At 42.9% G+C, this 14,746-nt stretch overlaps 1 protein-coding gene across 1 annotated transcript; it reads right to left on the reverse strand.

Moving 5' to 3' along the window:
* Positions 1 to 3,466: 3,466 nt before the first annotated feature.
* LOC127329670 (protein FEZ) lies at positions 3,467 to 4,970 on the reverse strand. The gene is made up of 3 exons (XM_051356148.2): positions 4,543 to 4,970; positions 3,934 to 4,235; positions 3,467 to 3,841 (listed from the first exon to the last, which is right to left on the reverse strand). The coding sequence occupies exons 1-3, from the start codon at positions 4,727 to 4,729 to the stop codon at positions 3,467 to 3,469; spliced, it is 864 nt and encodes a 287-aa protein (XP_051212108.1). The 5' UTR covers positions 4,730 to 4,970.
* Between the last annotated feature and the right edge of the window lie 9,776 nt (positions 4,971 to 14,746).

Raw genomic sequence — 14,746 nt, forward strand, 5'->3', positions numbered from 1 at the left:
GGAGATGCATATGCCTCTGCAATGGACGTGGGAGTATCATCCACAAGGTACACAATGAAGTCATCACCAAAGGATTTTTCAATCCTCCGTCTCTTGCTCCGTTTAGGAGCTTCATTGTCATCCTTCTCAGTAACATTCTCATGTGATTGTTCAAAATACTCATTAGATGGACTAGACTCAGGAATTATCTCAGTAGAAATTCTAGCAATGCTATGCATATCTTTCATAGGAAACATATTCTCAAAAAATGTTGCATCACGAGATTCCATAATAGTATCAACATGCATATCAGGTACCTCGGATTGAACTACTAAAAATCTATAGCCTACACTCCGCGGAGCATAACCTAGAAAGACACAATCCACTGTCTTTGGTCCGAGTTTGCGCTTCTTAGTGATTGGAATATTGACTTTCGCCAAACATCCCCATGTGCGCAAATACGAAAGTGATGGTTTTCTCCCAGCCCACTCCTCGTAAGGGGTTTTAACTTTATTCTTGTTAGGAACTCTATTCAGGACATGACATGAAGTCAATAAAGCCTCCCCCCACCATGCCTTTGATAAACCAGCAGTGGCTAACATGGAATTCACCAAGTCAGTCAGTGTGCGGTTTTTCCTCTCGGCAACCCCGTTTGACTGGGGCGAATAGGGAGGCGTCCTCTCATGAATAATGCCATGTTCCTCACAGAATTCATCAAAGATTTTAGGAAAATATTCACCACCACGATCCGACCTAAGACGCTTGATCTTTCTCTCTAGTTGATTCTCAACTTCAGCCTTATAAATTTTAAAGTAGTCTAAAGCTTCATCTTTAGTTCGCAACAAATAAACATAGCAAAATCTAGTCGCATCATCAATCAATGTCATGAAATATCTCTTTCCACCTTTTGTCAACACACCATTCATCTCGCATAGATCAGAATGTATGAGTTCTAGAGGTGCCAAGTTTCTCTCCTCGGCCGCCTTGTGAGGCTTCCGGGGTTGCTTTGATTGCACACAACTATGGCACTTAGAACCTTTGGCAATGGTGAAATTCGGAATTAAACTCAAACTGGATAGCCGAGACATTAAACCAAAATTAATGTGACATAAACGAGAATGCCAAACACTGGTATCATCACTAACATTGCCACAAATATGGTTCACAGACTTATTACTGAAATCAGAAAGCGAAAAGCGGAACAAGCCTCCGCACTCATAGCCTTTTCCAATAAATTGTCCAAACTTGGAAACAACTACTTTATTCGACTCTAAAACAACCTTAAACCCATCTCTGCATAGAAGGGAGCCACTAACGAGATTCTTGTTCATAGTAGGGACATGCTGCACGTTCCTCAGCTGCACGATCTTCCCCGAAGTGAACTTCAGATCTACCGTGCCAACACCACGAACAGAAGCATGTGACCCATTCCCCATCAAGACGGAAGAATCCCGGGCGACCTGGTAAGAAGTGAACATGGATATGTCAGCACACACATGAACATTAGCACCCGTATCAATCCACCAACATGGAGATTGAAATACCGAAAGAACAGTAAAGAGATTACCGTACCCATCAGCATTGCTAGCGGTCACAGTGTTGACTTGCCTCGCCTTTTTCTTGCGGTCTGCCCTCTCTAGACAAATTCCTTAGAAAAGTGGCCAGTCTTCTCCATTGTAAAGCAGCTCAGATCTGCTTTGTTTATCATCTTCTTCTTCTTAAAGGTTGTAGTCTTCATAGGCTTATTGAAGGAGGGCTTGTTATTCCCTTTATTCTTGCTGTAGGGTTTCTTCTGCACCATGTTGGCGCTAGACTGACCCTCTCCTTTCTCAGTATTATCCTTAGCCCGAGCTTTCTCCTCAACATCAAGAGATGCTATCAGATTTTCAACTGATATCTCCTGTCTCTTGTGTTTGAGAGTTGTGGCAAAGTTCCTCCATGAAGGGGGCAACTTAGCGATGATGCATCCAGCCACAAACTTGTCAGGTAAGGCACACTTAAGGAGTTCAAGCTCTTTCGCAATGCACTGTATCTCATGAGCTTGTTCGACTACAGAACGGTTGTTAACCATCCTGATGTCATGGAAGCTCTCCATGATGTACAACATCGTCGCATCGGTTGCACCGAACTTAGCATTCAGTGCATCCCAGAGCTCTTTACCATCTGTTAAGTGCATGTACACATCACACAGACGATCAGCAAGAATACTTAGAACGCATCCGACGAAGAGAGTATTGTTTTCCTTGAACTTGTTCTGATCTTGGTCAGATATAGTTCCTTCAGGTAAACCATCAGTAATTTCGAACACTTTCAGATGAGTAAGCCAGAGCATGGCCTTATACTGCCACCTCTTAAAGTGCACACCGGTAAACTTATCCGGCCTCAGTGCATCGGAAAAACCAGCCATTGTTAACTCAGGAAATTGCCTACAATTAGGTTTTTGGATTGTTGGATAATTAGGCACAATTTCCATGATTAATTCCAGAATATTAAGCATGACGACAGTAACTACTAACATGTGAAACTCGAACATACTAGATGCATTAATCAACATGAGTAGCAGCAACACAAACGGTAAAGCATCCATCGCTAAACAGATCGAGATATGTCGCACGTACCGATCTGGTGGAGGTGGCGGTGGAGGTGTAGCAGATGATGTCGCAGCAGTAACGTTGTCGATGACAACGTTGTGGACGACAGGGGCGACGGGTCGAAGTAGACGGCGTTGAAGACGACGGTAGGCAGCACCGCCCGACTTGGACGGAAGGCGACCCGTGATGAAGAGCTTGAGCAGTCGCGCAGAGCGCTTCCCAAAAACCTAATTCGCCCTCTCCCGTACAGGATCCCAAGGACGAGTGGTTCCGGAGACCTGCTCTCCCGTTCACCGATGCACGTCGGCGAGCGGGATGGAGTAGGCTACGATGGCGGCGCAAGCAGAGAGAGGTGGAAACCCTAACTCGTGTATTAGATGTTATTCTGCGGTAGCCGGGCAGGAGATTATATAGGCTCGGGAAACCCTCGCACGAACGTTTCGAGTCGGTTACAGATAGCCCACGGCCCGGGAGCGACCCGAACCGACTAACTGCGACGCGTCCGTCTAGGACTCTGTTCGTTTTCCTGAGCTGCAAAAAGTAAGGAAAGTCTCGGCTCGAGGCTCAATCCACTCACCACGAGCGTGGCGCGCGCGTCGTGACGTGTCGTGTCGAGTCGAGTCGAGTCGAGTCGAGACGAGCGAGCGAGGAGGAGGACCGCGCGCGTGTAGCACTCCTATTCTCACTCACTTACTAGTGGTGAAACAACCCACCTTATAAGGTGGTCTAACTTCCTCCCAACTTTCCATGTGGGACTAAACTTCCCACCTCTTGCCACTCCCTAGTGAGCTGCCACCAACTTGGGCTCAAACTCACAAGGCTGCCACTAAGTGGGCTTTGAGATTTATAGGGAAATCTGAAATCTAGTATGGGCCAATGTGTATGGGTCCAATATTTCAACACTTCTGTGGTGGCTGTGTCTGGAATGGCAAGAAGACGGGACCTTTCTGGACTTCCATAGATGGACTGTCACTGCAGCTGAAGCTTATGACCTTGGATGAAGAGCCATCCTGTGTGTCTCTGGGTTTTTGAAAATTCTGCTGTCCCTGGAAGCCGTAGTTGCTAGTGATGAACTGACATCCTGATGCGGCTGCAACTTGCCCTGAGCGAGAGGAGCTCTCAAAAACAAAATGTGAAGCTTGCACCGATTGCATCCCAGAGAAGAGATCTTTCCCACTTTCCCCGGGCATTGGAGTACCCCAAGTTTGAGACAGCGCCCGCTCTGCCATCGAGCTGGTCTTCTTGAAGATCCTGCATATGGTCCAAGAGTCCTGTTTGCGGAGACAGAGAAGTGCCCTTTAGAATTTGATATACCATTTCAATTTTGCCCTATAACAAAGATAATATGAATTGAAATGCATACATTGACTGGAATGTTCTTGTCAATCGGTCTCTTTAGTAGTGATGGATCTGCGAGCGAAGGAAGCCTGAACTCGTGCATCATCCAGTCGGTTTTCATCCCTCGTGCAGCTCTGCCTTTGTAGAAGACAAGGGACTTCTTCAGGCCTATGCACCGAGTGCCCTCGGAGGAGTAAATCGGCCTATCTGTTCCTGTGGCTTTCCAGAAAGCGGCTGCTGTGACTCGGTTTGGCCTCGTGCTATTGCAATACTTCCGGTCTCTTGGGCAGTAGAAGTACCACTCCGTCTCGCCGGTGCTCGCAAGCTCTGCCGTTCAGAAGAGATAGTGAAGTTAGACTTTGCAACAAGCTGACCCACCTAGGTTAGATTTACATAAAAAGAAAATATATATTGGTAGTACTGATTTCTTTCAGCTGAACTTCTAGTAGACTGCTGAATGTCCTTGTTCCTACCTAACTAGATCAATGAGATCAACATATGTTGAATTGGCATCCTAATTCTAATTCATAACCTCTCCTTGAACTGCAAACTACTTTTAACTCTGAAAACTTGTGTCTATTGCATTATTCCAAAAGGATGTATAACTAACAGGGAGATGTTGTTTCGAGCTTACTTGGCAAATCCCATGGATCAAACTTGTAGATGTCCAGTTGCCTGATGAGCTCAATGGAGATAGGCTTTTGCTGAATCTTCTTCTTCAGGTAGAAACTAACCAGCTCTTCATCTGTAGGATGGAACCGGAACCCAGGCATGATGATCTCATCTGATTTATCCGTGTTGACACCATTTCCTCCCTCCATATCTAGCAAAGGTATGAACCCTCTGCAGTCTTACAACTGGCCACAAACACAAAGGCTAGCTATCCTTGTACGGCTTTTGTAGTAAGCTAGTGAATAAACTCTAGGGCTGAATCTGATGAGGTGAAGACAGCCACTTGCGATGTAGATCTATTATTACACATCTGTTGTACTTATATATGGGGCTCGAGCTACCCGGAACCACTTGATGGGAAACACGGCCAAACAGTTCTGAAGGATTTTGGTCTGCATTTAATAATTCGCTTTAGTTCCTTCTCTGTTTGAAAGTTGTCATGATTTGTTTAATGCTGGATCAATATCTCAAAGAAGACAAGCTAAACAGGATGAAGGGATTGCCGGTCACTTTCAGCGCACACTTAGAATACTCACGTACGGCAGCCAAAACAATTCTTAAACTGTGCAACGCTTGCCTTCCAGATTTAGTTTTAGTTCACCACCTCATCTTTTTTTTTGAGATAAACGAAAATTATATTAAGCTAGCAAGCCGCCTCATTAAAAACCTTCCAGTCCCCTTAGGTACCCTGGTAAGGAAAAGAGTGCGTCTGAAACTTGCTGCTCTAATCACAGTACGGTTACATCGTTTATGAGTTTTTCTAAGAGAAAGCTAGGGGGTTCAGCGACCCAATTACAAGAAGAAGCAGAAGAGAAACAAAACCTAGCTATCTCATGAGCACATTCATTTGCAGACCTGGGACAGTGCTTGAAAGAGACTTTATCCACCATCGAACATAGATCGACACAATCAGCAAACACGGCAGAAGAATCACCCCACCAAGCTTCCTCTCCTGTACAAGCATTGACAGTTTCTGACGAGTCTGACTCCATTAACACATTGTTGCATCCTAACCGATTTGCAAGTGCCAGACCCTCTCTCATAGCCAAGGCTTCAGTCATAGCTGCCGTCGCCACGTTTGGGAAGAAGCACGCGGCGGCCTCCAGGAAGCAACCATCATGGTCTCTAGCCACCACCCCTGTTGCTCCTGCATGTGAATCCGGATGAAAAGAACCATCTACATTAATTTTAATTTGTCCCACCTCCGGTTTAGCCCATCGGCTGTTAGATCGTGTTCCTTTCGATCCTACTCGAGCTACATTTGCCGTAATAGATAGGATCGACATTTTGCATCTATAAACAGGCGGTACTTGTTCATCATGTGTTCGCCTTCGCCGTCTCCACCAGAGGTACCAGCACGTTACCCCAATAGTTTCCTTCAGATTAATAGACTGAAACCCCGGCATACTTTTCACCTGATCACGTAACAAAAATTCAAGCACTGCCGAGCCTGACCGATCAACAGATATTGCCTCATCAATAATGCTTTGAATTCCTAAGTCAGTCCAGACCTCACGTGCTGCAATACACTGGAATAGGAGGTGCAAAACATCTTCAGGTGCTGTCATACATACAGGACATTGTCCACTTGTACCAATGTGCCTATTTGCAAGAATTGATTTCAGCGGAACTATACCATGGAGAGCTCTCCAAAGAAATATTTTAACTTTACTTGGAACCTTCATCTGCCAGAGCTCTTTCCAGACCGGGTTCAAGGCTGAAGACCCCGGTAGAGCAAGCTGCGCCCCTCGAGCCCCAAATTGGTGTCTCCATTGTAAGTGGTAGCCCGACCTCACAGAATACCGCCCGTTCTTGTTGAAGTTCACCACCTCATCTTTAGCCTTCAGAGAGTCCTACAAACTGACAGAGATAGCGATGGCCTTACCGGTGTAAAAATTCTACACTTTTTAATGAATTGGCCGTGGGTGACTCTGCTAGTAGTGAGTTTTGGAACAGAAGGTTCTTACTCCAAGTATAGTTTTGTAGACTAATTTTTTGATCGCTTGAGTTGCCACGGAAGAAAGACGGTCCAATTTGCTCCAAGAGCAAGTCAGCTTGGTCAACCGCAAGCATGCTGGTGATCACTGCTCTAGTTTTTTCTCCGTATCGAAGCGGTGCGTGTAGACTTCCCTTGGGCTCCTCAGCTTATTGGGCTTAAGTGAAAGACCCTTTTATTCCGTTAGCTATTGAAACAGGCAAACAGCACACCTAGTGCGCTCCAATTAGAGATGTAAACTGATCAGATTTCTTACCATATTTTTATAGCAATTCCTCTCCACCTCTGCACATGCCCGCTGGCTGCCTTTAGGGCATGTACAATGGTACAGAAGGCATGCCTTCTCTTACCCCGCCACATCAGCTAAAGAAAGCGTTAGATATAAGTCATACAATGCATTATCTCTTACAACCATCTCTAGTAATTAATATGAATAATTAAATTTTAGTAGAAAATTTATTGCTAAGGGAAGACATATATGATACAATGGAGAAAATAGTCTTCCCTTATTTCCTACGAGATAATCCCTTAGCTAAGGGAAGACAACCTTCTCTCTCTTCCGACTAAGCAAAAATCTGACGTGGCATCTCTAAGGGAAGGCTGACATCACCCCATTGTACATGCCCTAACCTTGAGCAGCTGAGCACCTACAATCCTGATCTGGCAGTAACCAATCGACAAGTTTGTGCCCCTTCTACTACTACAACTTAGTGGTACAATTCAATCTTATCGGATACTTTTATAATTGTGCTAAGATTTGCACTCCTACTTTTTCTTTTACTAGTACAAATGCCCGTGCGTTGCCACGGGTCCTCAAATTTCATTTCTCAATGTACATATATAATTTTTAACTCATTATGAAAATTTAAAACAAATCAAAAATATCATAATATACTACATCATGATAATACCGAAGGCAATAACAAGACAACATTGTTATGTATCTGCATAGTTTCATGTTCTAGGTCTTCTTATTACTATTTCGGTCCACATCTGTTTTCTGGACCATCATAACGAGACAGCGTGACACGGGTAACAAACATGTAAAAGACAAAAAATGCTAAAATATAAACATCAATCATCACTGAACACCAAAAAAAAGATGACACATAAATTGGTCTCAAGACAAGTACAACAATATATTTAGAGTAATAGTCGCCACATGGGAACATAAACTACTGCAACATAGAAAATCTACACCACAATTTTGAATACTGTACACAATTTACACACTCGTCAAATAATTATTTCAGTAAAACTATATAGGCTAGCCTTGCATATGCTCCAAGTCGATCTGATCGGATTGAAGGGAGTATATCAGAGGGTTCTCTACACAATATTTAGACATGATAACTAAGAAGTAAAATTGTACAAATCTGATTTACATATGGCATTCAGATTCTTGAAGGTTTGTTTCTTACATTACAGCAGGAATGTATATTTTTCACAAAAGAAAAATAAATTAATTTGGAAAATATATTGCATGCCCTCTTCTCCTACTCTGAAAAGTTCATAATCATGCTTGTCAACATTGTAGAGAGAGAACAAATATATCAATTTGTAGCACACACCATTATCTAAACTTCAAGGTTAATTTAAAATATGGGTAAAGGTGCATATACAGGTTCAAGGGCGGTCTCTTCTTATTTTCCATATTTTTGCTCAATTTGTTTCATGTCTAAACCGATAGGGAAATGAACGACATGGCAAGTTCTATCAGTAATTTTCGAAATTATCAAATGTTCAAATCTGCTCCTAGAAAAAATAGATCCAAGTATGCTTGGTGCAATAATTTCAGATATATGGAGCAATCATGAAATTGGGCCAAACAGGAACCACTGGGTATTACAGAGGCACACAAAAGAGCTGTGAAATAAAAAAATTACACCAATTTAAATCGAAGCAAGTATTGAGTAGTCAAGTACAGCTTAGCCCAGCATAATGATCCAGGAAGGCAACAACATTTTGTAGCGGAGTTTGCTCAACTGTACCTCAGTAGATGATGGTGCATGGCAATTAACAAACCTCCAGATTGTTGATGAAGGCCGTGCACAGCACGCTGGAGCCGAAACTGATGCTTCAACGCGTCCTCTATCATGCGAGAGATGAACTGAGACGAACTCCAAGACTCGTCTAGGGTGCCACCCCAGGTGCCGGCGGCCAGAAACGAGCTCTCTACGGCATCTCTGCACAGTATAGACGAAGAAGTGTTCTAGGTTCTTCTAAAAATAATTATTTAGAAAAGAAAATTTAACAATGAAGAAGAAAATGTTACAACATCCTTGCAGCATGTACCCGGTCAATTCTGTTCATTGGCATATAGTACTGATCATAACAACTCAAGATCAGATCAATGTTTGTACTCTGAGTAATGGACTGCTCTTAAATTCATGATTTGCAAGCTTTAGTATATTTGGAACTACTACTGCTTTCTGAAGGGGGCATCTTGAAGACGGCCATCTTAAAACCATTTTAGAACACAAAATCAAAAAGATTATCTTCACATTTTCCTATAATTTTTCCTCTTCGCGTTTAATCAGAGTCCCTCGTGTAATTTATTATCAAGCCGTTTAGCAAATTGTTTAGATTGTGACTTTTCATCTGACTCATGACATGCAGGTGATCCTTGGTCAGCAAAATCAACATATACATGGTACATCATCAAAGTGGTATCGATGCATATGAAAGAAAGGTATACATCTCAACAGAACAATGTTATGAATGATTTTCTTTCAGATTCTTATCTAAATATCTGAACATGTCTTTCAGTTTCTAAACGCATGTAACAATTCTTGAATGAGAAAAATATAACCCATACCACCTATTTATTGCCAAAAAAGTGCATATTGCCATAATATTAATCAGTCTATCTGAATAACATGAGAAAAAAAATAAAGTTAACACATGAACATTACATGGTATCATTGGGAATTTGCATTATCTAAACTAAAATTGTAGGAGTTTCCGCTTTCCACCAAAGCATCAAATGGAAACTGAGCACCTCATGGTTTTAGCATAACGATAGAGTTAAAGACATCAGCAAGGAAAAGGAAAAGCACAAATGTGTGTAGTCACCTGGCCACGCATTGAGAGCAGTCTCGAGCTGCAAAAGAACATGGGACACTACTGCTGCTTGGCAACCTAGATGATGATCTTCCTTCACTTCGGAGACCACTCACCTTAGTGTCGCCACCAGTGACAGCGGATCCGCCTTCGGCACACCACACCGGCCCATCCTTCCTACAACTTCCAAATTTTTTAACACCCTACAAAACAAAACAGGAAGGTTTCAAAACAAAACCAAATGTTGTAACACTGGAAGTAATAGTGGTATCTATTTTCCTAGATTTTTTCAAACTTTATAGAAGATCTATATCTATGTGAACAATATTGTATGGTGTCTCGCTTTAATACCTCACACCTCGAACTTAAGATGAGTAACTTTTTTGATTGTTCGAAGAAGTATGACCAAAACCTGAAATGTTCCATGCTAAAACTTATTTACAAAAAAATAAAGAAAAAATGAAAAAAATAAATCTTCTTTGAACCAATACACTCCATGATACAAATAAATATCATGTAGGTTGCTTTTTGTATAAAAAATCTCACCGAGTCATGTAGGTTGCCTTTCACTACAAAATGTCTAAGAAATATAAAATGGGAAGCTCCCATGCTCCAGTTGTTCAAGCTCTAAATTGTTGGCGCTCTGTCTCTTTCGCAAGAAACAATGGTATGGGAAACAAGGTAATTATGAAATAAAATGGAAGAGATGTCCATTCAGTTTCCTTAAAATAAAGCAACTGGAACTCACATTTTGTTTTTCTCACAGAAATACAATAACACCGAACTAAGAAGAAATTCCAATGTCCACATGCAAAGATCAGAAACAAAGCAGTATTAACAGGAAAATGAAAGAGGGAAACACATATTTGGTGTTACTTACAGTGGAAAGACTGACTCAATTCCCGCGCCAGCTACTAATCTACGCAATCTGAAAGTAGTAGCTATCCCAGCATTGTGCCTTACTATGCGGCGCTTTTCCATGTAGACGCACGCCGCTTGTTCTCAGGAACTTGTTGTTTATACATAGATAGAGTGAGAACAACATATGTATAAACAAACATCAATGAGGCGAGTGTGCATTTAAGTGGTACTTACAACACTCATTTGAACAATATACATCCATGCTACATCAGGAATTTCCCTCCCTATGCGAAGTTTGTCGACTGCCTTTTTGTTTAAGATATGAATATTTCCTGAATATGTTAAGCTGTTCAAATGATCTTTACAATATTGCTTGATTAAACCAAAGCATCTTGAAGCACACATGTTCCTCTCACAAAAAGTGCATATTTCTATAATCTTAGCCAGTATCATTTGATATAACATGAGAAAATAGACATGAACATATGTAATATATCATTGGAAATTTGCATTATCTGAACTAACGTGATACTACTGGCAACCTCGATAACGATCTTCTTTCACTTCGCCGGCCACTCTCACCTTTCCTGTCTCCACCACAGCAGATCTGCCTTTCGTGATGCTTCAAAACATTTTGTGACACCCTACAAAAGAAAAGAGGAAGATTTCAAAAGAAAACCAAATATTTTACACGGGAAGTAATAGTGACATCTCAGTTTCCTAGGATTTTTTAACCTTATAGAAAATATACCCATGCGTTGCTACGGCTTAATAATTTACAAGGCACGGGAAAATTTGTAATGATGCAACAACACAGGAAACTCAGCTGTAACTCTGATACAAACTATTTCAACGGGACAGACTTTAGTAGTGGATATGTTGGCATCAGTTCATTCACTTCTTAAACTCACCACTATGTACAACAGAAAATCAAGCGGCACTGCGGCACTGCTGACGACACTCCAGGCCACACCCTTGGCTTTGTTCATCTCAGTTGTAGGCTGAACTTCAGAATTAGGAGTTGTTTGTGAGGGAGCAGGAAACATGGGATGAATGGAGGATAGCTATTGGGGTTTGTTTATTTGTATACAGGTTTTGGTAAAAAATATTGTAATGATCCCAAATGTATGGAGGGGGAGAAGGTGAAGTACTGCCCATTGGCATCTCTACAAGAGTAAGAGCAAAGATAAGTAATCACTCTCTAAGTATCTAGTTTAGGAAGAAAAAATACATGTTATACCAACGCGTATAACTAAGGGTACCTCCTAGTGCACATATGGCTGAAATCTTGTTAAATTCTAGTCACCAACTCAGAACATTCTATATATTCCTCCCCTGCCCTCTAAGGACCGGAGCATGAGAGCATCTAGTGCTGAAAACTTCCGAAATTAAGGAAATTCTAGTTCAGCAAATATGCCGAATCGCTAGAGCATAGGTGACTACATTTACCTTAAATTACAGATTCAATAATCAGATATGAAACTCCAGCAAATTAATCCCCATAATCAAAAGATGGCCACGGAGACTTGCTTACTTCCAAGGGCTGGAAAAACAGCTACGGGTTAGCACTTATCTGAATACTAAAGGAATCAACCACAATCCATAGGCTGAACAAACACAACGAGATATTGGGCTCATCTGGAGACTGTGAGTCTAGGACCTTAATTAGGACAGAATCCATGCATATAAGTCATTCGCTTTAAGCAAGCGGGTGCACGAGCTCACCTGCCGATCTGGTCGAGAACGCTTGCACGCCCCTGCCGGCGTCCGCCTCCCACTTGTACATCAAGGCCACGCGGTGCAGTCCTCGTGACGAAGAGTCCTCAGTGCCAGAGTGAGGCACCCAAAAATTTGCGTGATCTCCACGCGGTCTGGCGTCGGCACGGGTGCAGCCTACAGGATTTCGCGGAGCACGCCAGAAGGAGGTACAACTTCGGCTGGTGGTGTTTGTGGAGAAGCTCGCGACACCATCAGTAGTGAAGCAGAGGTGGCCGGAGCTCCGTCGAGGCGGCGTGCTGGTCGGGCCGGAGAACGATATTAGGTCGGGACATGGGCGAATCGGGAGGCGTTGGGGACGTAGGCTCGGTTGCGGGACGGCCTGGATCTCGGCCACGGAAGGGTCGATGGAGGGCGGGGGCGCGGAGCGCTGCTCCCCGAGATCGATTGGTGGCGGCGGCGGACAATCGTCGAAATTAGAACAAGCTCCTTCTCGCCAGATCGCCAGGGACGGCCGGAGCAAGGGGCGGAGACAGCGGCGGCCGAACCCTACATTCTCTCATTCGCGCGAACGGAAAATCGTGGGCCACGAGTGGGGCGGCCCATGTTGATGCGTGGCCCAGGCGGGTGGACGACGAAGGGACGACCAAAGGGCACGTAGCGGTTAACGTATTGTGGATGGCAGAATAAGAAACCACTTTAGCGGTTAACGTAGTAGAGATTCACATGTTGTAAGTCTCATTGTACTTTGGGGGTATTATTTTGGTTGCCAATAAGTGTCTCACACAGCAAAAGTCCATGTTAGTAGGCATATACTTATTGTTGTCGTGCTTTTTTTATTTTCCCTGTAGTTGTATTTGATTAACAATGACAGTTGAATATTTTGTGTACCATTGATATTATGATTTATGTATAGTAGAGTAGCACTTGCGCTCTAAATTTGTTTTCCGTAAATGCTCACCCCGGTAGACCAAAATTCCTAGGTTCGCCGGTCAACATCCCATCTTGTTTCATTACCTTCAATTAGAATAGACACAAATATACGGACGAAGCCTGGTGACCGGGTGTATACGTGAGCACGCTGTAGATACCACGGGATATGCATTGAGATTCGGTTCTGCTCAATGGTTGATGTCCACTTGATTTTGTCTTATTCTTTGGTAAGCATAGTTGGCCCGGGCTGCAGGTCCCGCCTTTTAATTATTGGTAGGGCCAATCGTTACCGAAAACTTTGGCGGGTTGGTTTCGCGCGGGATGGTTCCGCGCCAAGTCGGAAAAAAGCACGGGTAGTCCCTAAAGCATTTGGCGCCAAGTACTGAAAATTCCATGATCAACAGGTACGCTCTGATTCACCCGTGACTTCGTGTTGGTAAGCATATATAGAGTGTAGCCGCCAACGCCTTCCTCGCGCAGCGCATCTCCTCCGTCAACGCCATCTCCGCGCTGTGCGAAGCCACCGGCACGGACGTATACACCCGGTCACAGAATCCACTCTCCACAAATATATATGCAAGCATCTCGTGAAGAAAATAAGAACATTGCCACAACACACGCCCATGCACCCACGTCAGGTCACTCAACACATGTTTACATGTCGGAGTTATAATCATATAAATCCATAATATTGTACTCAATGCATTCAAAACAACATAAATGTGAGCATTAGAATATAAACACTCGTTGGTTTGCTAAAAGGCGTTCTCAAACAAGTTGAACATTCATATCTAGTCGTACACCCGGTACTTCACCTCCCCAATATCTTAGGTCACATACCTTGTCCCAGGTTCAAGCTAAACCCATGGATTCACCCTTCTGGAAGGGTATTCTAAGTGTGAAAGATGAGTTCTTTCAACGGGGATCTTTTAATGTTGGCAATGAACTAACTACGCGGTTTTGGGAGGACTCTTGGCTGGGCAACGCTCCTCTTTCTGTTCAATATCCGGGGCTGTTTAACAAGGTGGCTCATAGAAATGTGAGGGTCACGGATGTTCTTAATCAACCAACGCTGAACATTACTTTCAATAGGATTTAAAGGGGTTCAACGTGAGAAGATTGGTTGAGTTTAGTGGAACGTTTGATGGAGATACAACTTAATGATCAGCCGGATAGTTTTTGCTGGAATTTAATAACTTCTCGGAAGTTTTCTGTTAAATCTCTTTATACTGATTTCATGAGTGGACACACTCGGTTTTTGAAAAAATATCTGTGGAAATTAAAAGTGCCACTGAAAATCAGAATTTTCATGTGGTTTTTGAATCGGAAAGTCCTACTTACTAAAGATAACTTGGCGAAGCGAAAGTGGACTGGCTGTACTAAATGCGTGTTTTGTGACTCTAAGGAATCTATAGAACATCTTTTGATTAGGTGCCCTTTTGCAAGCTTGCTGTGGAGAGTTATTTATTTCACGTTTAATATTCATGCTCCAACAAATATTAAAATCTTGTTTGGGAAGTGGCTGAATGGTATTGGCAAAGTTGTCAAAGAGCGGATTCGTATAGGAGTCTGTCCTTTACTTTGGGCAATTTGGAAT

This window comes from Lolium perenne, chromosome 2, assembly GCF_019359855.2.
Source record: "Lolium perenne isolate Kyuss_39 chromosome 2, Kyuss_2.0, whole genome shotgun sequence".
NCBI lineage: Eukaryota > Viridiplantae > Streptophyta > Magnoliopsida > Poales > Poaceae > Lolium > Lolium perenne.

Coding starts and splice junctions, on each gene's coding strand:
- LOC127329670 (XM_051356148.2), bottom strand. CDS start 4,729: ATGGAGGGAGGAAATGGTGTCAACACGGATAAATCAGATGAGATCATC. Junction 4,236..4,542: donor TGATCCATGGGATTTGCCAA/GTAAGCTCGAAA, acceptor TCTGAACGGCAG/AGCTTGCGAGCACCGGCGAG. Junction 3,842..3,933: donor ACAAGAACATTCCAGTCAAT/GTATGCATTTCA, acceptor CTCCGCAAACAG/GACTCTTGGACCATATGCAG.